This window comes from Oncorhynchus clarkii, chromosome 3 (assembly GCF_045791955.1).
Source record: "Oncorhynchus clarkii lewisi isolate Uvic-CL-2024 chromosome 3, UVic_Ocla_1.0, whole genome shotgun sequence".
Lineage (NCBI taxonomy): Eukaryota > Metazoa > Chordata > Actinopteri > Salmoniformes > Salmonidae > Oncorhynchus > Oncorhynchus clarkii.
Window position 1 is genome coordinate 39,574,558 of NC_092149.1, and position 27,984 is coordinate 39,602,541.

Below are 27,984 nucleotides of genomic sequence, written 5' to 3' on the forward strand. Positions count from 1 at the left end.
CTTGCTTGATGCTGTGTTCCTATCTTAGCATGTTGAATCTGTCCAGCATCATTGCATGCCTCTCTGACCTTCCCCTACCTCTACAGGGCGCAACACCTCCAGTGAATGAGTTCAAGGCGGGCATGAAGCTGGAGGCGCAGGACCCTCGGAATACAACGTCCACCTGCATTGCTACGGTGGTGGGCCTGACTGGATCGCGGCTGCGCCTGCGCCTCGATGGCTCCGATAACAAGAACGACTTCTGGCGCCTGGTGGACTCGTCAGAGATCCAGCCAATCGGTAACTGCGAGAAGAACGCAGGCATGCTGCAGCCGCCATTGGGTGAGGAGGAGAGAGAAACACATTTTCACACACTCCGATACTACATACCCATTATGGATATGATGTGCCCTATTATTTTTTAAATCTTGGATCATTAAATTGTTTGCGATCACACAGTGATACTTACCTTCCTCAGTTAGATTTACACCAGACTGACATATACTGCTGTCTATTAATTAGTGCACACTGTAGCAAAACGTGCAACGGAAAATATTTTTGTATTGAAAACGAGAATTTATTATTGGACAAATTAATGTAAGTCCCTCACTGTTATCGGCCCATTTGCGTCAATTTGTTTTCTTGGCTGTATTCTAGGCTGTATTTGGTTTCCAGGCTGTATCACAACCGGCCGTGATTGGGAGTCCCATAGGGCGGCGCACAATTGGCCCAGCGTTGTCCGGGTTTGGCTGTTGTAGGCCGTCAATGTAAATAAGAATTTGTTCTTAACTGACTTGCCTAGTTAAATAAAGGTTAAAAAAATAAAATAAATACAAGTACATGCACCTGTGTGTAATAGTGTGAGTTGGTGCAATTCTCTAAATGTCCACTAGGTGTCAGCTAATATCAAAAGATGTCTATGGCCCCATCCCATGCACATTAATGAAGGGTCTCGTCTACTGTGTATGGGTGAGAGTTTTTTTGAAAGCGTCTGTACTTCTCCCACAGGCTTCCGTCTGAACGCATCCTCCTGGCCAATGTTCCTTCTAAAAACACTCAACGGAGCCGAAATGGCCCCAGCACGCATCTTTCACAAGGTACCTGTCACAAAGCAGCACACGCTCTCGACATACACCTGTTTATAAAGCATACCTGTACACATATACACACTCCCAGCATATACACCTATGTAGCTACATTTTCCATTGATGGCCATTTGTATTTATTATGGTTGCAGAAAAACTGATTAAAGTTAACGGTAGAACTAACACCACTGGCTTATGGAAGCACTTCTCTAAGCGAGCGGTATATTAAATATTTATATTTATGCTCCCTTTTATTGATCCTAATGATATAGGCCTAGATGTGAACAGCCGAGGTGATAGAGCAACGACACTGGAATAAAAATCCAAATGTGTATGGAGGGTTGGTTTTACAGGTTTACTCGTTCTGGATTCTCAGTACTGCATGTATTCTTGGCTATCATGCTATGGCTGTGTCAGAGTCAATTATAAGTTGTGTATTCATTTATGAGTAGTTTGATGCCTAAGATACGTTTTTATTTAGCGGCCGTTAGAATCTGTTTCTTTTTCCCTCGTTTTTTTTTTGTCTGAATAAAACATGATATAATGAGGACTACATGAAATATGTCTTGCATGTAATGGACATAAAGAACTGGTCTTACGATATATATATATACAGTGGCAAGGAAAAGTATGTGAACCCTTTGGAATTACTTGGATTTCTGCATAAATTTGACATACAATTTGATCTGATCTTCATCTAAATCACAATAGACACACAGTGTGCTTAAACTAATAACACAAATGATTGTATTTTTCTTGTCTATATTGAATACATAATTTAAACATTCACAGTATAGGTTGGGGAAAGTATGTGAGAGATTTTGGTTAGAGTTGCCCTGCCCCATAAAAAAACACTCACAAAATTTGAGTTTGCTATTCACAAGAAGCATTGCCTGATGTGAACCATGCCTCAAACAAAATAAATCTCAGAATTGTTGCCTTGCATAAAGCTGGAAAGGGTTTCAAAAGTATCTCTAAAAGTCAGTCCACAGTAAGACAAGTTGTCTATAAATGGAGAAATTTCAGCACTGTTGCTACTCACCCTACTGTCCTGCAAAGATGACTGTAAGAGCACAGCGCAGAATGCTCAGTGAGGTTAAGAGGAATCCTAGAGTGTCAGCTAAAGACTTACAGAAATCTCTGGAAGATTATATCATCTCTGTTGACGAGTCTAGAATGCGTAAAACACTAAACAAGAATAAAGAATCCACTGCTGTCCAAAAAAAAACACTGCTGTTCAAAAAAAAAAATCTGAAGTTTGCAAAAGAGCACCTGGATGTTCCACAGCGCTACTGGCAAAATATTTTGTGGACAGATTAAACTAAAGTTGTGTTGTTTGGAAGGAACACACAACACTGTGGAGAAAAAAAGGGCACAGCACATCAAAACCTCATCCCAACTTTAAACTATGGTGGCCTTGACAAACTAAGGCCTTGACAGCTTGCAATCATCGACAGAAAAATTAATTCCCAAGTTTTATCAAGACATTTTGCAGGAGAATGTAAGGCTGTCTGTCCACCAATTGAAGCTCAACAGAAGTTTGGTGATGCTACAGCACAACAACCCAAAAGACAGAAGTAAATCAGCAACAGAATGGCTTGAACAGAAGAAAATACGCCTTCTGGAGTGGCCCAGTCAGTCCTGAACTCAACCCGATTTGAGATGCTGTGGCATGACCTCAGGAGAGCGGTTCACACCAGATATCCCAAGAATATTGCTGAATTGAAACAGTTTTGTAAAGAGGAATGGTCCAAAATTCCTCCAGACTGTTGTGCAGGTCTGATCCGCAACTATTGAAAACGTTTGGTTGAGGTTATTGCTGCCAAAGGATGGTCAACCTTTTATTAAATCCAAGAGTTCAAATACTTTTCCATCCTGCACTGTGAATGTTTGCATGGTGTGTTCAATAAAGACATTAACAATTATATTTGTGTTATTAGTTTACGCAGACTGTGTTGGTCTATTGTTGTGACTTAGATGAAGATCAGATCAAATTTTATGACCAATTTATGCAGAAATCCAGGCAATTCTAAAGGGTTCACATACAATTGTATCCAGTGAACTAAGCAGGCTGGGCTGACATGCTTATAGCCTTTGCTAGGACTTTCTAAATTTGAGCATGCATTTATAAGATTGTGCGGTTATTATTTCTATTAATATTATCTATTATTGTTACTATTTTTTTTGGACTGTTTTCCCATGTGTTATTTAGTTAGTTCTCTTAAAAAGCACCCTCATAGATATTTATGTTATCATGGGACTGCCCTCATTTCCCTCTGGCCAAAGGCAATTGGTGGCCAAGTGTTTGCCTTAGGGCACGTCATGAGTCAGGGAGATGGTCTGATGGTCTTAGTGACAACAGATCTAGATATGGGGGAAGGTTTTAGTGGGTGGAATATTAGGACAATTTGGGGTTTACAAAGATGCAGCTACAGTATGCTTAACAGTGCAAATTATTATGGTACAGCTACAGTGGGGCAAAAAAGTATTTAGTCAGCCACCAATTGTGCAAGTTCTCCCACTTAAAAAGATGAGAGAGGCCTGTAATTTTCATCATAGGTACACTTCAACTATGACAGACAAAATGAGGGAAGAAAATCCAGAAAATCACATTGTAGGATTTTTAATGAATTTATTTGCAGATTATGGTTGAAAATAAGTATTTGGTCAATAACAAAAGTTTATCTCAATACTTTGTTATATACCCTTTTTTGGCAATGACAGAGGTCAAATGTTTTCTGTAAGTCTTCACAAGGTTTTCACACACTGTTGCTGGTATTTTGGCCCATTCCTCTATGTAGATCTCCTCTAGAGCAGTGATGTTTTGGGGCTGTTGCTGGGCAACACGGACTTTCAACTCCCTCCAAAGATTTTCTATGGGGTTGAGATCTGGAGACTGGCTAGGCCACTCCAGGACCTTAAAATGCTTCTTACGAAGCCACTCCTTCGTTGCCCGGGCGGTGTGTTTGGGATCATTGTCATGCTGAAAGACCGAGCCACGTTTTTGCTCACCGTTCTTGTGATCATTTTGACCCCACGGGGTGAGATCTTGCGTGGAGCCCCAGATCGAGGGAGATTATCAGTGGTCTTGTATGTGTTCCATTTCCTCTCTCTGCAGGTTATTCACTAGGTCTCCCCGTGTGGTTCTGGGATTTTTGCTCACCGTTCTTGTGATCATTTTGACCCCACAGGGTGAGATCTTGCGTGGAGCCCCCAGTGGTCTTGTATGTCTTCCATTTCCTAATAATTGCTCCCACAGTTGATTTCTTCAAACCAAGCTGCTTACCTATTGCAGATTCAGTCTTCCCAGCCTGGTACAGGTCTACAATTTTGTTTCTGGTGTCCTTTGACAGCTCTTTGGTCTTGGCCATAGTGGAGTTTGGAGCGTGACTGTTTGAGGTTGTGGACAGGTGTCTTTTATACTGATAACAAGTTCAAACAGGTGCCATTAATACAGGTAACGAGTGGAGGACAGAGGAGCCTCTTAAAGAAGAAGTTACAGGTCTGTGAGAGCCAGAAATCTTGCTTGTTTGTAGGTGACCAAATATTTCCACCATCATTTGCAAATAAATTCATTAAAAATCTTACAATGATTTTCTGGAAGAAAAAAAATCTAATTTTGTCTGTCATAGTTGAAGTGTACCTATGATGAAAATTACAGGCCTCTCATCTTTTTAAGTGGGAGAACTTGCAAAATTGGTGGCTGACTAAATACTTTTTTTCCCCACTGTATATTGACACATAATCATCATGGTGCTTTTTAAATGGTAAGTTTACAGACATTGGTTGTGATAAGTATAATTGTATCATTATGGTAAGTGGGGAAATAAGTATAGCCAGTTATAATTGGAATGGCTTAGCTATCCACACTTCTTTGAAAATGTATAAAATAATCTATTGAGATCACAAGCAACGAATGAATCTATTATTATGGTGGGAGATTATAATACGGTTTTAAGTACCTCAATGGATCGTAAAGGAAATCGCACGACAAACTATCCCCCTCAAGCACTTAAGGAGACCACGAAGATCATGGATGCATTAGAACTAGTGGATATATGGAGGTTGAAAACCCCTGACCTAGTGAGATATACATGGAGGAGGCTTCCTGCTGGCATCAAAGTTTTTAAAAAGTGTTGCAATCGGACCACCATCTAATTGGCCTCCTTATAACTCTTACAGAATTTCCGCGTGGACGGGGATATTGGACATTTTGTCAAGCCCTATTGGATCACAATTTGTTCTTAGAGAAGACAAAGGAATTCATACATTTTTTGCACCTCATAGGTACAGGAGTTCCCTTATTGTATGGGACACTTTTAAATATACTTTTAGAGGCCATTCAATACAATACTCATCATTAAAACAAAAGCAGTTTAGGTCAAAGGGAAATAGAGGAAGTAACAGCACATGTAGAAGGTAATGGAAACTGTACTATAGAGGCACAAAATAGGTTAGAGGAAAAACAAAAAGAAATGGAGGTACGTATTCAAGAACGATGTAATGTATTACAAAAATTTATAGCGAATTGGATGGAAAATTGTGAAACATTTACACAATTTTTCTTGAATCTTCAACAAAGAAATGCTACCAAAAATAATTTACAGAAACTCGTTACAAATGGAGTCATCCATGATTCACCAAATTATATTTTGAAAGCGGAAGCAAATATTTTAAGCAAATGTTTTCTTTTCTGTCTCCTCCATTTCCACTGAATGACGTTAACTGTTAGGATTTCTATAATAATAATACAAATTATGTAAAATGTACACATTTTACAGAAAGACCTGTGTGAAGGCCAAGTTACAGAAAAGGAACTTTCTGAGGCAATAAAATATTTTCAGTCAGGAAAAACACCAGGGCTGGATGGTAATTCCAGTAGAGGTACAGTTGAAGTCGGAAGTTTACATACACCTTAGCCAAATACATTTAAACTCAGGTTTTCACAATTCCTGATATTTAATCAGAGTTAAACTTCCCTGTTTTAGGTCATTTTAAGAATGTGAAATGTCAGAATAATAGTAGAGTGAATGGTTTATTTCAGCTTTTATTTCTTTCATCACATTCTCAGTGGGTCAGAAGTTTACATACACTCAATTAGTATTTGGTAGCAATGCCTTTAAATTGATTAACTTGAGTCAAACGTTTCGGGGAGCCTTTCCCATGCTTCCCACAATAAATTGGGTGAATTCATCGGACCAGAGGACATTTCTCCAAAAAGTACAATCTTTGTCCCCATGTGCCGTAGTCTGGCTTTTTTATGGCGGTTTTGGAGCAGTGGCTTTCTTCCTTGCTGAGCGGCTTTTCAGGTTATGTCGATATAGGACTCGTTTTACTGTGGATATAGATACTTTTGTACCTGTTTCCTCCAGCGTCTTCACAAGGTCCTTTGCTGTTATTCTGGGATTGATTTGCAGTTTTCGCACCAAAGTACGTTCTTCTCTGGGATACAGAAGGCGTCTCCTTCCTGAGCGGTACATATACACTGCGTGGTCCCATGGTGTTTATACTTTTGTATGGAGGTGTGGAGGTCTACAATTGTTTTTCTGAGGTCTTGTCTGATTTCTTTTGATTTTCCCATGATGTCAAGCAAAGAGGCACTGAGTTTGAAGGTAGGCCTTGAAATACATCCACAGGTACACCTCCATGACATCATTTTCTGGAATTTTCCAAGCTGTTTAAAGGCACAGTCAACTTAGTGTACATTAACTTTTGACCCACTGGAATTGTGATACAGTGAATTATAAATGAAATAATATGTCTGTAAACAGTTGTTGGGAAAATTACTTGTGTCATGCACAAAGTAGATGTCCTAACCGACTTGCCAAAACTATAGTTTGTTAACAATACATTTGTGGAGTGGTTGAAAAACGAGTTTCAATGACTCCAACCTAACTGTATGTAAACTTCCGACTTCAACTGTGTATATATATGGGGCATACAACAATCTCAGCTCTGTAGATTTTTCTGCGAAGAGACCGAATCAATAGATCATTTATTCTGGTATTGCCCCTATGTAGCTTGTAGCTCTGCTCACAGGTTCGGGAATGGTTGAAAAAATCACAACATGCACTTTAAAATATCCTTACAATTAAATAAAATCAAATCAAATTTTATTTGTCACATACACATGGTTAGCAGATGTTAATGCGAGTGTAGCGAAATGCTTGTGCTTCTAGTTCCGACAATGCAGTAATAACCAACAAGTAATCTAACTAACAATTCCAAAACTACTGTCTTATACACAGTGTAAGGGGATAAAGAATATGTACATAAGGATATATGAATGAGTGATGGTACAGAGCAGCATAGGCAAGATACAGTAGATGGTATCGAGTACAGTATATACATATGAGATGAGTATGTAAACAAAGTGGCATAGTTAAAGTGGCTAGTGATACATGTATTACATAAGGATACAGTCGATGATATAGAGTACAGTATATACGTATGCATATGAGATGAATAATGTAGGGTAAGTAACATTATATAAGGTAGCATTGTTTAAAGTGGCTAGTGATATATTTACATAATTTCCCATCAATTCCCATTATTAAAGTGGCTGGAGTTGAGTCAGTGTCAGTGTGTTGGCAGCAGCCACTCAATGTTAGTGGTGGCTGTTTAACAGTCTGATGGCCTTGAGATAGAAGCTGTTTTTCAGTCTCTCGGTCCCAGCTTTGATGCACCTGTACTGACCTCGCCTTCTGGATGATAGCGAGGTGAACAGGCAGTGGCTCGGGTGGTTGATGTACTTGATGATCTTTATGGCCTTCCTGTAACATCGGGTGGTGTAGGTGTCCTGGAGGGCAGGTAGTTTGCCCCCGGTGATGCGTTGTGCAGACCTCACTACCCTCTGGAGAGCCTTACGGATGAGGGCGGAGCAGTTGCCGTACCAGGCGGTGATACAGCCCGCCAGGATGCTCTCGATTGTGCATCTGTAGAAGTTTGTGAGTGCTTTTGGTGACAAGCCGAATTTCTTCAGCCTTCTGAGGTTGAAGAGGCGCTGCTGCGCCTTCTTCACAATGCTGTCTGTGTGAGTGGACCAATTCAGTTTGTCTGTGATGTGTATGCCGAGGAACTTAAAACTTGCTACCCTCTCCACTACTGTTCCATCGATGTGGATAGGGGGGTGTTCCCTCTGCTGTTTCCTGAAGTCCACAATCATCTCCTTAGTTTTGTTGACGTTGAGTGTGAGGTTATTTTCCTGACACCACACTCCGAGGGCCCTCACCTCCTCCCTGTAGGCCGTCTCGTCGTTGTTGGTAATCAAGCCTACCACTGTAGTGTCGTCCGCAAACTTGATGATTGAGTTGGAGGCGTGCGTGGCCACGCAGTCGTGGGTGAACAGGGAGTACAGGAGAGGGCTGAGCACGCACCCTTGTGGGGCCCCAGTGTTGAGGATCAGCGGGGAGGAGATGTTGTTGCCTACCCTCACCACCTGGGGGTGGCCCGTCAGGAAGTCCAGTACCCAGTTGCACAGGGCGGGGTCGAGACCCAGGGTCTCGAGCTTGATGACGAGCTTGGAGGGTACTATGGTGTTGAATGCCGAGCTGTAGTCAATGAACAGCATTCTCACATAGGTATTCCTCTTGTCCAGATGGGTTAGGGCAGTGTGCAGTGTGTTTGAGATTGCATCGTCTGTGGACCTATTTGGGCGGTAAGCAAATTGGAGTGGGTCTAGGGTGTCAGGTAGGGTGGAGGTGATATGGTCCTTGACTAGTCTCTCAAAGCACTTCATGATGACGGAAGTGAGTGCTACGGGGCGGTAGTCGTTTAGCTCAGTTACCTTAGCTTTCTTGGGAACAGGAACAATGGTGGCCCTCTTGAAGCATGTGGGAACAGCAGACTGGTATAGGGATTGATTGAATATGTCCGTAAACACACCGGCCAGCTGGTCTGCGCATACTCTGAGGGCGCGGCTGGGGATGCCGTCTGGGCCTGCAGCCTTGCGAGGGTTAACACGTTTAAATGTCTTACTCACCTCGACTGCAGTGAAGGAGAGACCGCATGTTTTCGTTGCAGGCCGTGTCAGTGGCACTGTATTGTCCTCAAATCGGGCAAAAAAGTTATTTAGTCTGCCTGGGAGCAAGACATCCTGGTCCGTGACTGGGTTGGATTTCTTCCTGTAGTCCGTGATTGACTGTAGACCCTGCCACATGCCTCTTGTGTCTGAGCCGTTGAATTGAGATTCAGGGGAATAGCTGCACTGTTTGTATAGCTGCACTGTTTGTATTCGGTCATGTTACCAGACACCTTGCCCTGATTAAAAGCAGTGGTTTGCGCTTTCAGTTTCACGCGAATGCTGCCATCAATCCACGGTTTCTGGTTAGGGAATGTTTTAATCGTTGCTATGGGAACGACATCTTCAACGCACGTTCTAATGAACTCGCACACCGAATCAGCGTATTCGTCAATATTGTTATCTGACGCAATACGAAACATATCCCAGTCCACGTGATGGAAGCAGTCTTGGAGTGTGGAGTCAGCTTGGTCGGACCAGCGTTGGACAGACCTCAGCGTGGGAGCCTCTTGTTTTAGTTTCTGTCTGTAGGCAGGGATCAACAAAATGGAGTCGTGGTCAGCTTTTCCGAAAGGGGGGCGGGGCAGGGCCTTATATGCGTCGCGGAAGTTAGAGTAACAATGATCCAAGGTCTTTCCACCCCTGGTTGCGCAATCGATATGCTGATAAAATTTAGGGAGTCTTGTTTTCAGATTAGCCTTGTTAAAATCCCCAGCTACAATGAATGCAGCCTCCGGATAAATGGTTTCCAGTTTGCAAAGAGTTAAATAAAGTTTGTTCAGAGCCATCGATGTGTCTGCTTGGGGGGGGATATACAGTGCCTTGCGAAAGTATTCGGCCCCCTTGAACCCCCTTCAAACATAAAGATATAAAACTGTATTTTTTGTGAAGAATCAACAACAAGTGGGACACAATCATGAAGTGGAACGACATTTATTGGATATTTCAAACTTTTTTAACAAATCAAAAACTGAAAAATTGGGCGTGCAAAATTATTCAGCCCCCTTAAGTTAAATACTTTGTAGCGCCACCTTTTGCTGCGATTACAGCTGTAAGTCGCTTGGGGTATGTCTCTATCAGTTTTGCACATCGAGAGACTGAAATTTGTTCTCATTCATCCTTGCAAAACAGCTCAAGCTCAGTGAGTTTGGATGGAGAGCATTTGTGAACAGCAGTTTTCAGTTCTTTCCACAGATTCTCGATTGGATTCAGGTCTGGACTTTGACTTGGCCATTCTAACACCTGGATATGTTTATTTTTGAACCATTCCATTGTAGATTTTGTTTTATGTTTTGGATCATTGTCTTGTTGGAAGACAAATCTCCGTCCCAGTCTCAGGTCTTTTGCAGACTCCATCAGGTTTTCTTCCAGAATGGTCCTGTATTTGGCTCCATCCATCTTCCCATCAATTTTAACCATCTTCCCTGTCCCTGCTGAAGAAAAGCAGGCCCAATCCATGATGCTGCCACCACCATGTTTGACAGTGGGGATGGTGTGTTCAGCTGTGTTGCTTTTACGCCAAACATAACGTTTTGCATTGTTGCCAAAAAGTTCAATTTTGGTTTCATCTGACCAGAGCACCTTCTTCCACATGTTTGGTGTGTCTCCCAGGTGGCTTGTGGCAAACTTTAAACAACACTTTTTATGGATATCTTTAAGAAATGGCTTTCTTCTTGCCACTCTTCCATAAAGGCCAGATTTGTGCAATATACGACTGATTGTTGTCCTATGGACAGAGTCTCCCACCTCAGCTGTAGATCTCTGCAGTTCATCCAGAGTGATCATGGGCCTCTTGGCTGCATCTCTGATCAGTCTTCTCCTTGTATGAGCTGAAAGTTTAGAGGGACGGCCAGGTCTTGGTAGATTTGGAGTGGTCTGATACTCCTTCCGTTTCAATATTATCGCTTGCACAGTGCTCCTTGGGATGTTTAAAGCTTGGGAAATCTTTTTGTATCCAAATCCGGCTTTAAACTTCTTCACAACAGTATCTCGGACCTGCCTGGTGTGTTCCTTGTTCTTCATGATGCTCTCTGCGCTTTTAACAGACCTCTGAGACTATCACAGTGCAGGTGCATTTATACGGAGACTTGATTACACACAGGTGGATTGTATTTATCATCATTAGTCATTTAGGTCAACATTGGATCATTCAGAGATCCTCACTGGACTTCTGGAGAGAGTTTGCTGCACTGAAAGTAAAGGGGCTGAATAATTTTGCACGCCCAATTTTTCAGTTTTTGATTTGTTAAAAAAGTTTGAAATATCCAATAAATGTCGTTCCACTTCATGATTGTGTCCCACTTGTTGTTGATTCTTCACAAAAAAATACAGTTTTATATCTTTATGTTTGAAGCCTGAAATGTGGCAAAAGGTCGCAAAGTTCAAGGGGGCCGAATACTTTCGCAAGGCACTGTATACGGCTGTGATTATAATCAAAGAGAATTCTCTTGGTAGATAATGCGGTCTACATTTGATTGTGAGGAATTCTAAATCAGGTGAACAGAAGGATTTGAGTTCCTGTATGTTTCTTTCATCACACCATGTCACGTTAGTCATAAGGCATACGCCCCCGCCCCTCTTTTTACCAGAAAGATGTTTTTTCCTGTCTGCGCGATGCGTGGAGAAACCCGTTGGCTGCACCGCCTCGGATAGCATCTCTCCAGTGAGCCATGTTTCCGTGAAGCAAAGAACGTTACAGTCTCTGATGTCCCTCTGGAATGCTACCCTTGCTCGGATTTCATCAACCTTGTTGTCAAGAGACTGGACATTGGCAAGAAGAATGCTAGGGAGTGGTGCACGGTGTGCCCGTCTCCGGAGTCTGACCAGAAGATCGTTTTTTTGGGTCGCTGCATGGGATCCACTCCGTTGTCCTGTTTGTAGGGCAGAACACAGGATCCGCGTCGCGAAAAACATTTTCTTGGTCGTACTGATGGTGAGTTGACGCTGATCTTATATTCAGTAGTTCTTCTCGACTGTATGTAATGAAACCTAAGATGACCTGGGGTACTAATGTAAGAAATAACACATAAAAAAACAAAAAACTGCATAGTTTCCTAGGAACGCGAAGCGAGGCGGCCATCTCTGTCGGCGCCGGAAGTTCATTAGCAGTGTTGGGCGATTTGGAAAGCCATAGTTAGTCAATAAATAATATAATACTTGTAGGAAAGGTTTTCATCTTTAGCTCACCATCTGTGGAGACTATACAATATAGAGAGGTAAAAACATTATGTAAAACAGCTCAATTGAAAAATATAGGGCACACAAACGAGGGTGGTCTATGGTGATAGGTGGGATGGGTCGAGGGTTGGGATTAAAGAGCTCATGTTTGGTAATGTATTATTGTTATGTGACTGCTTTATATAAAAGTACCATGTATGTAAATTGTGTATGCAAAATATATATGTAAAATGTATACTGTATGTAGCAGAAAAGCTGTAAAATATATATATTTTTTTATTTATATATTTCCTCCGAAGAGGGGGGTTGGTCGAGGGGTTAATGATATGCTGGGGTCCAGCAAAATTAAGTCAGTTATACGATATTAAAAGCATTACAATATATTCATAACAGAATTCACAACACACTAAGTGTGTTAGGCCCATACTCCACTACCACATATCTACCACACAAAATCCATGTGTATTTGTGTGTGTATAGTGCGTATGTTATCATGTGTGTATTGTATGCATGTGTCTATGTTTGTGTTGCTTCACAGTCCCTGCTGATCCATAAGGTGTATTTTTATATGTTTTTTTAAATCTGATTCTACTGCTTGCATCAGTTACCTGAAGTGGAATAGAGTTACATGTAGTCATGGCTCTATGTAGTACTATGCACCTCCCATACTCTGTTCTGGAGTTGGGGACTGTGAAGAGACTTCTGGTGGCATGTCTTGTGGGGTATGCATGGGTGTCTGAGCTGTGAGCTAGTTGTTTAAACAGACAGCTCGGTGCTTTCAACATGTCAATACCTCACATATAAATATAAGTAGTGATGAAGTCAATCTCTTCTACTTTGAGCCAGGAGAGATTGACATGGATATTATTAATGTTTGCTCTCTGTGTACATCCAAGGGCCAGCCGTGCTGCCAATTGCAATTTTCCTAAGTCCCTCTTTGTGGCACCTGGCCACATAACTGAACAGTAGCCCAGGTGCGACAAAACTAGGGCCTGTAAGACCTGCCTTGTTGATAGTGCTGTTAAGAAGGTAGAGCAGTGCTTTATTATGGAGAGACTTCTCCTCAGCTAAACTATTGTTGTATCAATATATTTTGACCATGACGGTTTACAATCCAGGGTTACTACAAGCAGTTTAGGCTCTTCAACTTGCTCAATGTCCACATTAAATAATTACAAGATTTAGTTGAGGTTTAGTGTTTAGTGAATGATTTGTCCCAAGTATAATGCTTTTAGTTTTTTAAATATATAGGACTAACTTATTCCTTGCCACCCATTCTGAAACTAACTGCAGCTCTTTAAGTGTTGCAGTCATTTCAGTTGCTAAAATAGCTGACGTGTATAGTGTCGAGTCATCCGCATACATACTGTCTTCACTCAAAGTGGCAGTGGCACTTTCAAAGTGGCAGTGGCATGACGTTAGTAAAGATTGAAAAAAGTAAGGGGCCTAGACAGCTACCCTGGGGAATTCCTGATTCTACCTGGATTATGTTGGAGACGCTTCCATTAAAGAGCACCCTCTGTGTTCTGTTAGAAAGGTAACTTATTATCCACAATATAGCAGGGGGTGTATAACCATAACACATTAGTTTTTCCAGCAGCAGACTATTATCAATAATGTCAAAAGCCACACTGAAGTGTAATAAAAGCCCCCACAATCTTTTTATCATACATTTCTCTCAGCTAATCATCAGTTATTTGTATAAGAGCTGTGCTTGTTGAATGTCCTTCCCTATAAGCGTGCTGAAAGTCTGCTATCTATTTGTTTACTGTAAAATTGCATTGTATCTGGTCAAACCAGTTTTTTTCCTGTAACTTTTCTAAGTGTTGGTAACAGGCTGATTGGTCAGCTATTTGAGCCAGTAAGGGAGCTTTACTTTTCTTAGGTAGCGGAATGGCTTTTGCTTCCCTCCAGGCCTGAGGGCACACACTTTCTAGTAGACTTAAATTGAAGATATGGCAAATAGGAGTGGCAATATCGACCTCTATTATCGTCAGTAATCCATCCAAGTTGTCAGATCTCGGTGGCTTGTCATTGTTGATAGACAACAATAATTTGTTTACCTCTTCCACACTCACCATTGGGATCACAACATCATACGTGATCATATACATTTTCCAACTAAATGAAGCTTCCAAACTATTTCACATTTCATCTGGATAATTCCACATTTATCTGCTCGCTTGTCACTGACCTCTCCCATCCCTGCCAACTCCCTTTCCCTCGTATCCCAGCAGGAGCCCCCAGCCCCAGAGCAGAACTCCTTCCAGGTGGGCATGAAGCTGGAGGCGGTGGACCGCAAGAACCCCCACTTCATCTGTCCGGCCACGGTGGGGGCGCTGCGTGGCGTGGAGGTGCTGGTCACCTTCGACGGCTGGCGGGGTGCCTTCGACTACTACTGCCGCTACGACTCCCGGGACATCTTCCCCGTGGGCTGGTGCTCTCTCACCGGGGACAACCTGCAGCCGCCAGGCACCAAAGGTCTGTGCGTGCATGTATGGTATGGTATGTGTGTTTGTTTGTTTGTGTCACCCTGTAGACTTGTCAGCTATTTATATTGTGGTCATTGATTTGGTCTAATACCTGTGATATTGACTTTAACATTATTGATTCATGTAAAATCACAGAAATTACAGAAACTGAAATAATTCGAATCTGAAGTTAAAGGCTCTGAAATGTCCTCTGAATGAGATGAGTGGTTTATTAGGTCAATAGAATGCATCTTTGAAATTCCTTCTCCTGTGTTGGAGGAAGACATAATGTGAGTGAATGAGTGAGGAAGAACAGAAGAGAGAGAAAGAGAATGGGCCACCTTTTGTAAGAGTGTGTTTTATGAGACCTTGGCACAGGACTGTGAAGGGGGGGGGGGGGGGGGGGGTCAGGCAAAGCTATGTGTGTGTATGCCCCACTATGTGGGCCTCATGCTGGCACTGAAAGGGGCCAAGGCAAAGGGGGCATCCAGGATAACCAGAGACTGAGAGAAAGTAGGAGGAAAACCGATAGGGAAAAGGTTCTGTCTGTGAAAGGCGTGCTGTTTACATTGTCTTGTCAGCAGAAGGGAGGAGAGTGAAGGAGGCCAGGAAAGGAGAGTAGAGGAGTAAGAGGTAGATAACAGTAGAGGGTGAAAGAGAGGACAGCAGCACAGCAGATTGAGGCAGGGTTTTACACTGCTGAAGGGTAAGTTGAAATGAAAATGGGCAATCTAAAATTTTAGAGGCCCACCTGTTGGCCACAGTGACAAAGTGTGCTGTTTTAAAGCTAATTTCCTGCAATTCTAAACATTTTGCCATGGCTTATGCTATCTTGAGGGACTCTAACATGTAATCGAACCCACAAATGCTGATCCTCCAGATACCGAACTAGTCTAAAGAAGGCCGGTTTTATTTCTTCTTTAATCAGAACAACAGTTTTCATCTGTGCTAACAAAATTGCTAAAGGGTTTTCTAATGATCAATTAGCCTTTTAAAATGATAGACTTGGATTAACTAACACAGGAGTGATGGTTGCTGATAATGGGCCTCTGTACGCCTATGTAGATATTCCATAAAGAATCTACTGTTTCCAGCTACAATAGTCATTTACAACATTAACAATGTCTACACTGTATTTCTGATCAATTTGATGTTATTTTAATGGACAAAAAATGTGCTTTTCTTTCATAAACAAGGACATTTCTAAGTGACCCCAAACTTTTGAACGGTAGTGTACATTTGCTAACATTTCTAAAAGCCTGTTTTCGCTTAGTCATTATGGGGTATTGTGTGTAGATTTCTGCGAATTTTTATTGAATCCATTTTAGAATAAGGCTGTAACATAACAATGTGGAAAAAGTCAAGGGGTCTGAATACATTCCGAATGCACTGCAGTTAATATCTAGTTTCAGTTGTTTAATAAATTTACACTGAAAACGTTTTTCAATCCCGAAAATGATATGAGCAATATAGAGTACCAGTCAAAAGTTTGGACGCACCTACCCATTCAAGGGTTTTTCTTTATTTTTTACTATTTTCTACATTGTAGAATAATAGTGAAGACATCGACACTATGAAATAACACATATGGAATCATGTAGTAACCAAAAAAGTGTTAAACAAATCAAAATATGTTTTATATTTTAGATTCTTCAAAGTAGCCACCCTTTGCCTTGATGACAGCTTTGCATACTCTGGGCATTATCTCAACCAGCTTCACCTGGAATGCTTTTCCAACAGTCTTGAAGCAGTTCCCACATATGCTGAGCACTTCTTGGCTGCTTTTCCTTCACTCTGTGGTCCAACTCATCCCAAACCATCTCAATTTGGTTGAGGTCAGGTGATTATGGAGGTCAAGTGATTATGGAGGCCAGGTCATCTGATGCAGCACTCCATCACTCTCCTTCTTAGTAAAATAGCCCTTACACAGCCTGGAAGTCCTATTGTCCTGTTGAAAAGCAAATCACGGTCCCACTAAGCACAAAACAGATGGGATGGCGTATTGCTGCAGAATGTTGTGGTAGCCATGCTGGTTAAGTGTGCCTTGAATTCTAAATAAATCACAGACAGTGTCACAGCACCATCACACCACCTCCTCAATGCTTCACGGTGGGAACTACACATGCGGAGATCATCCGTTCACCATGGCGGTTGGAACCAAAAATATCAAATTTGCTCGTGTTTTTTTGGCCCAAGCAAGTCTCGTCTTCTTATTGGTGTCCTTTAGTAGTGTTTTTTTTGCAGCAGCAGTTCGACCATGAAGGCCTGATTCACGCCGTCTCGTCTGAACAGATGTTGAGATGTGTCTGTTACTTGAACTCTGTGATACATTTATTTGGGCTGCAATTTCTGAGGCTGGTAAATATAATGAACTTATCCCCTGCCATCTGAGGAGAAGAAAAATAAAGTATGTTGAGGGGTGTCTGGCTGCACTGAGCTCCTTCACAATGTTGAGTCCATGGCAGGTGTGGTGATAGTGAGCTCTTTAGTGTTTAGGAGGTAAAATAGCTATGTTTGACATTGTGTATCTTTATGTATGGTTAGTGTGGTTGTGTGTGTGTTATGAGTGTGTGTGTTTGTAAGTACGTATTTTGTTTTTTAACACTTTCTCTCTTGCTGCTTTATGTAAAGTGTCTATCATAAGTATTCACCCTCCTTGTATTGATTCACATTAAAGTGGGATTAAAATGGTTTTAATTGTCATTATTTGTCAACAAAATACTCTGTCAAAGTTGAAGAAAAATTCCCCAAAATGTATGAAACATAAAACACTAATGTATCTTGATTAGGGGGTATTCACTGCATTGCAGTTGCCATACTAGGCGTACAGCCCGACAGAATGCTCTCAATGGTGTATCTGATTGACCAAAGTTATTATTTTTGTTTGTTATTAAATTGAGTATATTATGGATTATAAAGGGAAAGCCAGCCATGTCACGGACACCGATGCCTTGCTCCTAGACAAGCTAAACACCTTCCCGTTAAGCGTGTTAACATGTGCAGACCAGTGCATGTGTGGACAAGAGGAATACCTATGTAAGAAGGTTGTTCATCAACTACAGCTCAGCCTTCAACACCATAGTGCCCTCCAAGTTCATCACTAAGCTCCGCTACACTGATCCTCAACACAGGTGCCCTACAAGGGTGCGTGCTTAGTCCCCACCGATACTCCCTATTCACCTATGACTGAGTGGCCACGCATGTCTCCAACTCAATCATCAAGTTTGAAGACGACACAGCAATGGTAGGCCTGATTACCAACAATGATGAGACAGCCTACAGTGAGGAGGTGAGGACATTGGCGGAGTGGTGCCTGGAAAATAACCTCCATCCACATCGACGGTGTGAAAACCTTCAAGTTCCTTGGTGTACACATCACTGACAACCTGAAATGGTCCATCCAAACAGACAGTGTGTTGAAGAAGGTGCAACAGCACATCTTCAACCTCAGGAGACTGAAGAGATTTGGCCTGGCCCCTCAAACCCTTACAAACTTCTACAGATGCACCACTGAGAGCATCCTGTCGGTCTGTACCACCGCCTGGTACAGCAATTGCACTGTCTACAACTGCATGGCTCTCCAGAGGGTGGTGCGGTCAGTCCAAGGCATCACTGGGGACACACTGACATCTACAGCACCTGGTGTCACAGGAAGGCCAAGAAGATCATTAAAGACCTAAGCTACGGCCAGTTCACCCTGCTACCATCTAGAAGGCGGAGACCGTACAGGTGCATCAAAGCTGGGACCGAGAGACTGAAAAACAGCTTCTATCTCCATGCCCTCAGACTATTAAATAGTCAACACTAGCCGGCCTCCACCCATTACCCTGCCCTGAACTTAGTCACTGTTACTAGCTGGCTACCACCCGGTACTCTAGCCTTCACCTTAGAGACTGCTGTCCTATGTATATAGTTATGAAACACTGGTCCCTTTTTTGAATAATGTTTACATACTGTTTTACCAACTTCATAAGTACACTCAGTGGACAGTTCATTAGGTACACCACCCTGTTCATGAAAATGTTTCGCTCCTACAGACAGTGAGTCACGTGGCCATATACTGTAAACCAGACATGCATTGAGGCATTCAGTTACTGTTTGACTGAACATTAGTATGTTCAAAACGAGTGACCTACGCAACTTTGAGCGTAGTATGATTGTCGGTGCCAGGCGCACAGGTTCCAGTATCTCGGAAACGTCTGGTCTCCTGGGCTTTTCACGCACGACAGGGCAGGGTTTCCCAAACTCTGTGCTCGGGACCCCAAACGGTTTTGTTTTTCCCTAGCACTACACAGCTGACTCAAATATTCAACTAATCATCAAAATTGGATCATTTTAATCAGCTGTGTAGTGTTAAGCAAAAACCAAAACATGAACCTATGGGGTCCCGTGGACCGAGTTTGAGAAACGCTTGTTTAGGGTTTACGGAGAATGGTGCAACAAACAAAAAGCATCCAGTCAGCGGCAGTTCTGTGGGCAAAATAACTGCTCATTGATGAGAGGTCGTATGAAAATGGCAAAAATCATGCAGGCTAACAGTCTACAGTGAGGAGGTGAGGACATTGGCGGAGTGGTGCCTGGAAAATAACCTCCATCCACATCGACGGTGTGAAAACCTTCAAGTTCCTTGGTGTACACATCACTGACAACGTGCCCACTGACAACCTGAAATGGCAAATAACAGCGCAGTACAACAGTGGTGTGCGTAATGGCATCTCAGAATGCACAACTCGTCGGTCCTTGTCACAGATAGGCTATTGCAGCAGACAACCACACCGGGTTCCACTCATATCAGCTAAAAACAAAAAGAAGCGGCTCCAGTGGGCACGTGATCACAAATTTAAATAAGAGCTGCTGGCATGGATTCCCGCCCGAAGGACACACCACCGGGGACATCATATTCACAAAGCTGTAAGAATTGTTTACGCAGCATGCCTGCCATTCGAAAAAGTAAATATTGTGGTTACCGACTGGGCTCCTTTTATGGTGGGCAGACACATCCTGATCAGCAGGTTGAAGGAATCGCCCCCCAAACATCAGTGCTGTGTGCCAGACTAAACGGTGAGCTAAAATATGTAATGGATAAAGTAATGTGCATAATCAACTTTGTCAGGGACACATCGAATCAAATTGTGTTGGTCAGCAGATGTTAATGCGAGTGTAGCGAAATACTTGTGCTTCTAGTTCCGACAGTGCAGTAATATCTAACAAGTAACCTAACAATTCCACAACTACCTAATACACACAAATCTAAGTAAAGGGATGGAATAAGAACATATAAATATATGGATGAGCGATGAACGAGTGGCATAGGCAAGATGCAATAGATGGTATAAAATACAGTATATACATATGACATGAGTAATGTAAGATATGTAAACATCATTATTAAAGTGGCATTATTAAAGGGACTAGTGATCCATTTATTAGTGGCCAATGATTTTGAGACTTTCTGGATGGTAGCGGGGTGAACAGGCAGTGGTTCAGGTGGTTATTGTCCTTGATGATCTTTTTGGCCTTCCTGTGACATCGTGTGCTGTAGGTGTCTTGGAGGGCAGGTAGTTTTCCCCCGGTGATATGTTGTGCAGACCACACCACCCTCTGGAGAGCCTTGCGGTTGTGGGCGGTGCAATTGCAGTTGCCCTTCCAGGCGGTGACACAGCCCGACAATGCTCTCAATTATGCATCTGTAAAAGTTTGTGAGGGTTTTAGGTGACAAGCCAACTTTCATTAGCCTCCTGAGGTTGAAGAGGCGCTGTTGTGCCTTCTTCATCACATTGTCTGTGTGGGTGGACCATTTCAGTTTGTCTGTGATGTGTACGCCAAAGAACTTCAAACTTTCCACCTTTTCCACTGCGGGCCCGTCGATGTGGATAGGGGGATGCTCCCTCTGCTGTTTCCTGAAGTCCACAATCATCTCCTTTGTTTTGTTGACGTTGAGTGAGTGGTTGTTTTCCTGACACCACATTCCGAGTGCCCTCACCTCCTCCCTGTAGGCTGTCTCGCCGTTGTTCCTAATCAAGCCCACTACTGTTGTGTCGTCTGCAAACTTGATGATTGAGTTGGAGGCGTGCATCGCCACACAGTTGTGGGTGAACAGTGAGTACAGGAGGGGGCTGAGCACGCACCCTTGTGGGGCCCCGGTGCTGAGGATCAGCAAAGTGAAGAGGTTGTTTTCTACCTTCAACACCTGGGGTTGCCCGTCAGGAAGTCCAGGATCCAATTGCACAGGGCGGGGTTGAGTCCCAGGGCCTCAAGCATAACGATGAGCTTGGAGGGTACTATGGTATGAGCTGTAGTCAATGAACAGCATTCTTACATAGGTACTCCTCTTGGTACTCCTATCCTGATGGGATAGGGCAGTGTGATGGCGATTGCATTGTCTGGATCTAATGAGGCGGTATGCAAATTGAAGTCTAGGGTGTCAGGTAGGGTGGAGGTGATATGATCGTTGACTCGTCTCTCAAAGCACTTCATGATGACAGTAATTCAGTTACCTTTGCCTTCTTGGTTACAGGAACAATGGTGGCCATCTTGAAGCATGTGGGGACAGCAGACTGTCCGTAAACACACCAGCCAGCTGGTCTGTGCATGCTCTGAGGACGCGGTTAGGGATGCCGTCTGGACTGGCAGCCTTGCGAGGGTTAACACGTTTAAATGTCTTACTTCACGTCGGCCACGGAGAAGGAGAGGAGGGGCCCGCAGTCCTTGCTAGTGGGCCGTGTCGGTGGTACTGTATTATCCTCAAAGCAAGGTGTTTTGTTTGTCTGGAAGTATGCACACAACACAGTCTTTTCTCGCAAGCTTGTGACAGAATCGCTGGCTGAGTAAAGGAAAAGAGCTAGAGCGGTTCTTTGAGCTGCATGACCAGGTTGTCGATTTTCTCAGAAAAAGCTAAATACAGTGGGGCAAAAAAGTATTTAGTCAGCCACCAATTGTGCAAGTTCTCCCACTTAAAAATATGAGAGAGGCCTGTAATTTTCATCATAGGTACACTTCAACTATGACAGACAAAATGAGGGAAAGAAATCCAGAAATCCACATTGTAGGATTTTTAATGAATCTATTTGCAAATTATGGTGGAAAATAAGTATTTGGTCATCTACAAACAAGCTAGATTTCTGGCTCTCACAGACCTGTAACTTCTTCTTTAAGAGGCTCTTCTGTCCTCCACTCATTACCTGTATTAAATGGCACCTGTTTGAACTTGTTATCAGTAAAAAAGACACCTGTCCACAACCTCAAACAGTCACACTCCAAACTCCACTATGGCCAAGACCAAAGAGCTGTCAAAGGACACCAGAAACAAAATTGTAGACCTGCACCAGGCTGGGAAGACTGAATCTGCAGCTTGGTTTGAAGAAATCAACTGTGGGAGCAATTATTAGGAAATGGAACACATACAAGACCACTGATAATCTCCCTCGATCTGGGGCTCCACGCAAGATCTCACCCCGTGGGGTCAAAATGATCACAAGAGCGGTGAGCAAAAATCCCAGAACCACACGGGGGGGCCTAGTGAATGAACTGCAGAGAGCTGGGATCAAAGTAACAAAGCCTACCATCAGTAACACACTACGCCGCCAGGGACTCAAATCCTGCAGTGCCAGTACATGTCCAGGCCCGTCTGAAGTTTGCTTAGAGAGCATTTGGATGATCCAGAAGAAGATTGGGAGAATATCATATGGTCAGATGAAACCAAAATATAACTTTTTGGTAAAAACTCAACTCGTCGTGTTTGGAGGACAAAGAATGCTGAGTTGCATCCAATGAACACCATACCTACTGTGAAGCACGGGGGTGGAAACATCATTGTTCTTTTCTCAAGAATGTTCAAATGTAACTTTTGCCTTATTTAGGTGGGGTAACTTCCTTATTTTTGCATCGGGGGTCTGATGGGGTGTGTAGGGTAAGGTGGAGGTGGAGGTGATATTATCCTTTACTAGCCTCTCAAAGCATTTCATGATGATGTAAGTGCTACTGGGCGATAGTCATTTAGTTCGGTTACCTTCACTTTCTTGGGTACAGGAACAGTGGTGGACATCTTGAAGCAAGTGTGGTCAACAGACTGGGATAGGGAGAGATTTAATATGTCTGTAAACACTCCAGCCAGCTGGTCTGTACATGTTCTGGATGTATTGATACACCATCCAAAGCCTAATTAATAACTTCACCATGCTCAAAGGGATATTCAGACTTTGCTTTGTGAAAAATTGGTCCCCAGTCTTTTGGTTGAATCTGTGCTTAGAATTCACTACTCAACGGCGGGACCTTAAAGAAAATTGAGTGTGTGAGGTACTTTCACTATATATACAAAAGTATGTGGACACCCCTTCAAATTAGCGGATTCGGCTATTTCTGCCACACCCGTTGCTGTCAGATTTGTAGTATCGAGCACACCGCCATGCAATCTCCATACACAAACATTGGCAGTAGAATGGCCTTACTGAAGAGCTCAGTGACTTTCAACATGGCACCGGCATAGGATGCCACCTTTCCAACAAGTCAGTTCGTCAAATTTCTACCCTGCTAGAGCTGCCCCGGCCCCGGTCTAGGAGGAACAACGGCTTAGCTGCGAAGTGGTAGGCCACACAAGCTCACAGAACGGGGCCGCCGAGTGCATAGCACTTAAAAACCGTCTGTCCTCGGTGGCAACACTCACTACCGAGTTCCAAAAGTGCCTCTGTTCGTTGGGAGCTTCATGAAATGGGTTTCCACGGCAGAGCAGCCGTACACAAGCCTAAGATCACCATGCACAATGCCAAGTGTCCTGCTGGAGAGGTGTAAAGCTCGCCGCCATTGAACTCTGGAGCAGTGGAAACGGATTCTCTGGAGTAATGAATCACGCTTCACCATCTGGCAGTCCGAAGGATGAATCTGGGTTTGGCGGATGCCAGGAGAACGCTACCTGCCTCAATTTATAGTGCCAACTGTAAAGTTTGGTGGAGGAGAAATAATGGTCTGGGGCTGTTTTTCATGGTTCGGGCTAGACCCCTTAGTTTCAGTGAAGGGAAATCTTAACGCTACAGCATACAGCATTCTGGACAATTATGTGCTTCCAACTTTGTGGCAACAGTTTGGGGAATACCCTTTACTGTTTCAGCATGACAATGCCCCCATGCACAAAGCGAGGTCCATACAGGAATGGTTTGTCGATCGGTGTGGAAGAGCTTGACTGGCCTGCAAAGAGCTCTGACCTCAACCCCATCGAACACCTTTGGGTTGAATTGGAGCGCCGAATCGCCCAACATCAGTGCTCGACCTCACTAATGCTCTTGTGGCTTAATGGAAGCAAGTCCCCGCAGCAATATTCCAACATCTCGTGGAAAGTCTTTGGAAGAAAAGTGGAGGCTGTTATAGCAGCAAAGGGGGGACCAACTCCATATTAATGCCAATGATTTTCGAATGAGATGTTTGACGAGTAGGTGTCCATGTCCTTTTGGTTATGTAGTGTAGAAGGTGTAGTCATTCCAAAATTATGTTACCCCTTATTATTGCACACAGACTTAGTCCGTGCAATTTATTATGTCATTTGTTAAGCTCATTTTTACTCCTGAACTTATTTAGGCTTGCCATAACAAATTAATGCCTATATAACCAAGATGTTTTTGTTTTTAATTTTTTATTAATTTGTAAACATTTATAGAATTTTCTTTTCACTTTGACATTGAGGAGTATTTTGTGTAGTTTGTGACAAAATAAATCACAATTCAATCCATTTTAATCCCACTTTGTAACGCAACAAAATGTGAAGAAAATCCAAGTGGGGGTGAATACTTATGCTAGGCACTGTATCTGATACTGACGTGTCCATGAGTATAATTATAACCTGCAGACTTTTTCGGTGCGTGCCATTATGGGTTTGTGTATTTTACAAACCTGGGTTCAAATACCATTTCAAATGTCTCAATTACTTTCACAATTGCACAGAGATGTACCTCTGGTCTCTTGGCAGCTCCCACCAGCCCAGTCCAAGCTCTTCTCTGTCCTTGCACCACAATGGTGGAACCACCTTCCCCCTGAAGCTAGAACAGCATTGTATTTTCTTCCGTAAAACATGTGAAACCCTACCTCTTCAAAGAGTATCTGCTAAATGACTAAGATGTAAGTGAATTAAGTATTCTAATATATTATATTTGAAAAGACAAGTTGAATATTTTAATGTTATTTGGAAATACTCTCAGAAAGTATTTGAAAATACACTGACTCATATACACTCCCATGCGTTTAACCCAGGTATTTTAAAATAGTGTTTGAAATAAGTATTTGGAAATACTATAAATTACAATTTGGTAGAGTATTTATTTATTTTTACAAATAACCATTCAAATACTCAAAAGTACTTGTTTTAAGGTGTGTATTTGAAAATACTCAAATACACAGAAAAAAGTATGTTAAATACCTGGTATATTGCCCCACAGGCCAAGTCATGTGTTAGTGCGAGTGTCCGCATTCGTGTGTGACTTTGCATGCAATATTTTCATCGTCATTGCTTCGTACACTTTAGGCAGAGCGTGATTTAGACTTGGCCTGGCCCCTAAGAATGAAAGGGTGTGTACTACAGGGTGTGACGTTTAAAGATAAATGTTAACACCATATCTGACAGCTATCGGCAGTTTGCGTCTTTATTGCTACTACTCTTATTTCCCAGGCAGTTGTCAGCATGTTCTACTTGATGGGCCTCGGTAGGCTACTAGTTTGCTTTTTCCTCTGGTGAGAATTGCACAGAGATTACAACGAGCGAGAGTAATTGTCTGCAGTTTATGGGGAATTTGGTCTTGTCCGGTCCCCATTGGCGAGGCCTTGCAAGTGTATCAAAACTCAAGAGAGGAAGGAAGTGTGCAGAGAGGACGAGTCACACGGGTAACTTAGTGCAGAGGAACTCTACTGTCTACTTTCACTGTCTTTGTCTGTCTGTCTGGGCTTGATTGGTTTGTATCAGAACCACTTCACAAAGCTCAGGAGCCTCTCTGTTGTGCAGGGTCTGTATTGGTTTGTCTCACACTTTATTGTGTGTGTGTGTGTGCCTGAAGTGAGTTGTTTGCTTTGTATCACTCATTTCAAGTTTTGCCATTGATATCTATCTCAGTGAAGAACTCTCTCAATTCCATTCAAAGGGCTTTATTGGCATGGGAAACATACTGTATGTTTACATTGCCAAAGCAAGTGAATAGATAATAAACCAAAGTAAAATAAACAATCGGGACAGAACAGTAAATATTAAACACACAAAGTTTCAAAGGAGTAGAGACATTTAACATTTTATTTTATGGCTATGTACAGAGTTGTAACAATGTTCAAAATGGAAAATAAATCAACAGAAATATGGATTATATTTACATTGGTGTTTGTGTTTTACTGGTTGCCCGTTTTCTTGTGGCAACAGGTTACACATCTTGCTGCTGTGATGGCACACTGTGGTATTTTACCTAATAGATATGGGAGTTTATTAAAAAAAAAAAAATTATACAAATGTGATTTGTTTTTCGTATTCTTCATGGGTCTGTGTAATCTGAGAGATATATGTGTCTCTAATATGGTCATACATTTGGCAGGAGGTTAAGAAGTGCAGCTCGGTTTCCACCTCATTTTGTGGGCAGGGTGAACATAGCCTGTCTTCTCTTGAGAGCCAGGTCTGCCTACGGTGGCCTCTCAATAGCAAGGCTATGCTCACTGAGTTTGTACATAGTCAAAGCTTTCCTTAATTTTGGGTCAGTCTCACTGATCAGGTATTCTGGGCCAAATAGCATTGCAGTTTGCTCAGGTTTTTTGGTAAATTCTTTCCAAGGTGTCAAGTAATTATCTTTTTGTTTTCTCATGATTTGGTTAGGTCTAACTGTGTTGCTGTCCAGGCTCTGTGTGTGAACATAGCCCCAGGACCAGCTTGCTGAGGGGACTCTTCTCTAGGTTAATCTCTCTATAGGTGATGGTTTTGTTATGGAAGGTTTGAAAATTGTGACTGGGGGTATTGATTCACCATCCAAAGTGTAATTAATAACTTCACCATGCTCAAAGGAATATTGAATGTCTTTTTTAAATTTTATTTTTACCCATCTACCAATAGGTGTCCTTTGCGAGGCATTCATTGGAAAATGGTGGTCTTTATAGTTGAATCTGTGTTTTGAAATTCACTTCTCAACTGAGGTACCTTACAATTATCTGTATGTGTGGGGCACAGAGATTATATAGTCATTTAAAATCATGTTAAACACTATTATGGCACACATGCAACTTATGTGACTTGTTAAGGAAAAGTTTATTCCTGAACTGATTTAGGCTTGCCATAACAAAGGGGTTGAATACTTATTGACTCAAGACATTTCAGCTTTTCATTTTTTTATTAATTAGTACACATTTTGAAAAACATAATTCCACGTTGACATTATGGGCATGTAGGCCAGTGACAGAAAATCTAAATGTAATCCATTTTAAATTCAGGCTGTAACACAACAGCGTTTGGAAAATGTCAAGGGGGTGTGAATACTTTCTGAAGGCACTGTATAACTGATTCAAGATTTTTAGCCAGATTCTAATTGGTATGTTGAATTTTGTGTCTTTTTGATGGCGTAGAAGGCCCTTCTTGCCTCTCAGATCGTTCACAGCTTTATGGAAGTTACCTGTGGTGCTGATGTTTAAGCCAAGACAGGAATAGTTTGTTGTGTGCTCTAGGGCAACGGTGTCTAGATGGAGTTTGTATTTGTGGTTTTCTCTGTCTGTCTCTCATCCTTCTCTATGAAGGATAGAGTGTAACACAAGTGTATAACACAAGTTGCCTCTTTGTTCCGCAGCTGAAAGCAAACTGGGTCACCATGGCCTTCCTTAACACAAAAGCTGTGTTGTTAGAGGCATTATTGCCTATCACTGGCTGTTTATGTCATTGAGTCTGTCATGATTTTGATTAAGTCGCTGCTCTTTCCTGGTTGGTTATGTGTTACTTTGATGCTACTTCCTGAATCTGACATTCATTGTTTCCTGTCCGGCTGCATTTTAATGGATGAAGGAAATAATGAATGACACAACTTCAATGAATCTATTTTTTGTATTTTACCTTTATTTAACAAGGCAAGTCAGTTAAGAACAAATTCTTATTTTCAATGACGGCCTAGGAACAGTGGGTTAACTGCCTGCTCAGGGACAGAACAACAGATTTGTACCTTGTCAGCTCAGGGATTTGAACTTGCAACCTTCCAGTTACTAGTCCAACACTCTAACCACTAGGCTACCCTGCCGCCCCCGAGCTCTGATCTCTAGA

General features: G+C 42.3%; 1 protein-coding gene across 5 annotated transcripts in view; it reads left to right on the top strand.

Annotated features, from left to right (window-relative positions):
- Nucleotides 1-27,984, top strand: part of LOC139395096 (polycomb protein SCMH1-like) — a 51,116-nt gene that overhangs the window by 13,175 nt on the left and 9,957 nt on the right. For 2 of the 5 annotated variants that reach the window (XM_071142849.1, XM_071142850.1), the window contains exons 6-8: nucleotides 87-321; nucleotides 988-1,076; nucleotides 14,496-14,742. In XM_071142849.1, the coding sequence (XP_070998950.1) occupies nucleotides 87-321; nucleotides 988-1,076; nucleotides 14,496-14,742 (571 nt within the window). Of the gene's footprint in view, nucleotides 1-86; nucleotides 322-987; nucleotides 1,077-14,495; nucleotides 14,767-27,984 lie in introns of all 5 variants that reach the window. The other 3 variants (XM_071142847.1, XM_071142848.1, XM_071142851.1) reach the window with 2 other exon arrangements.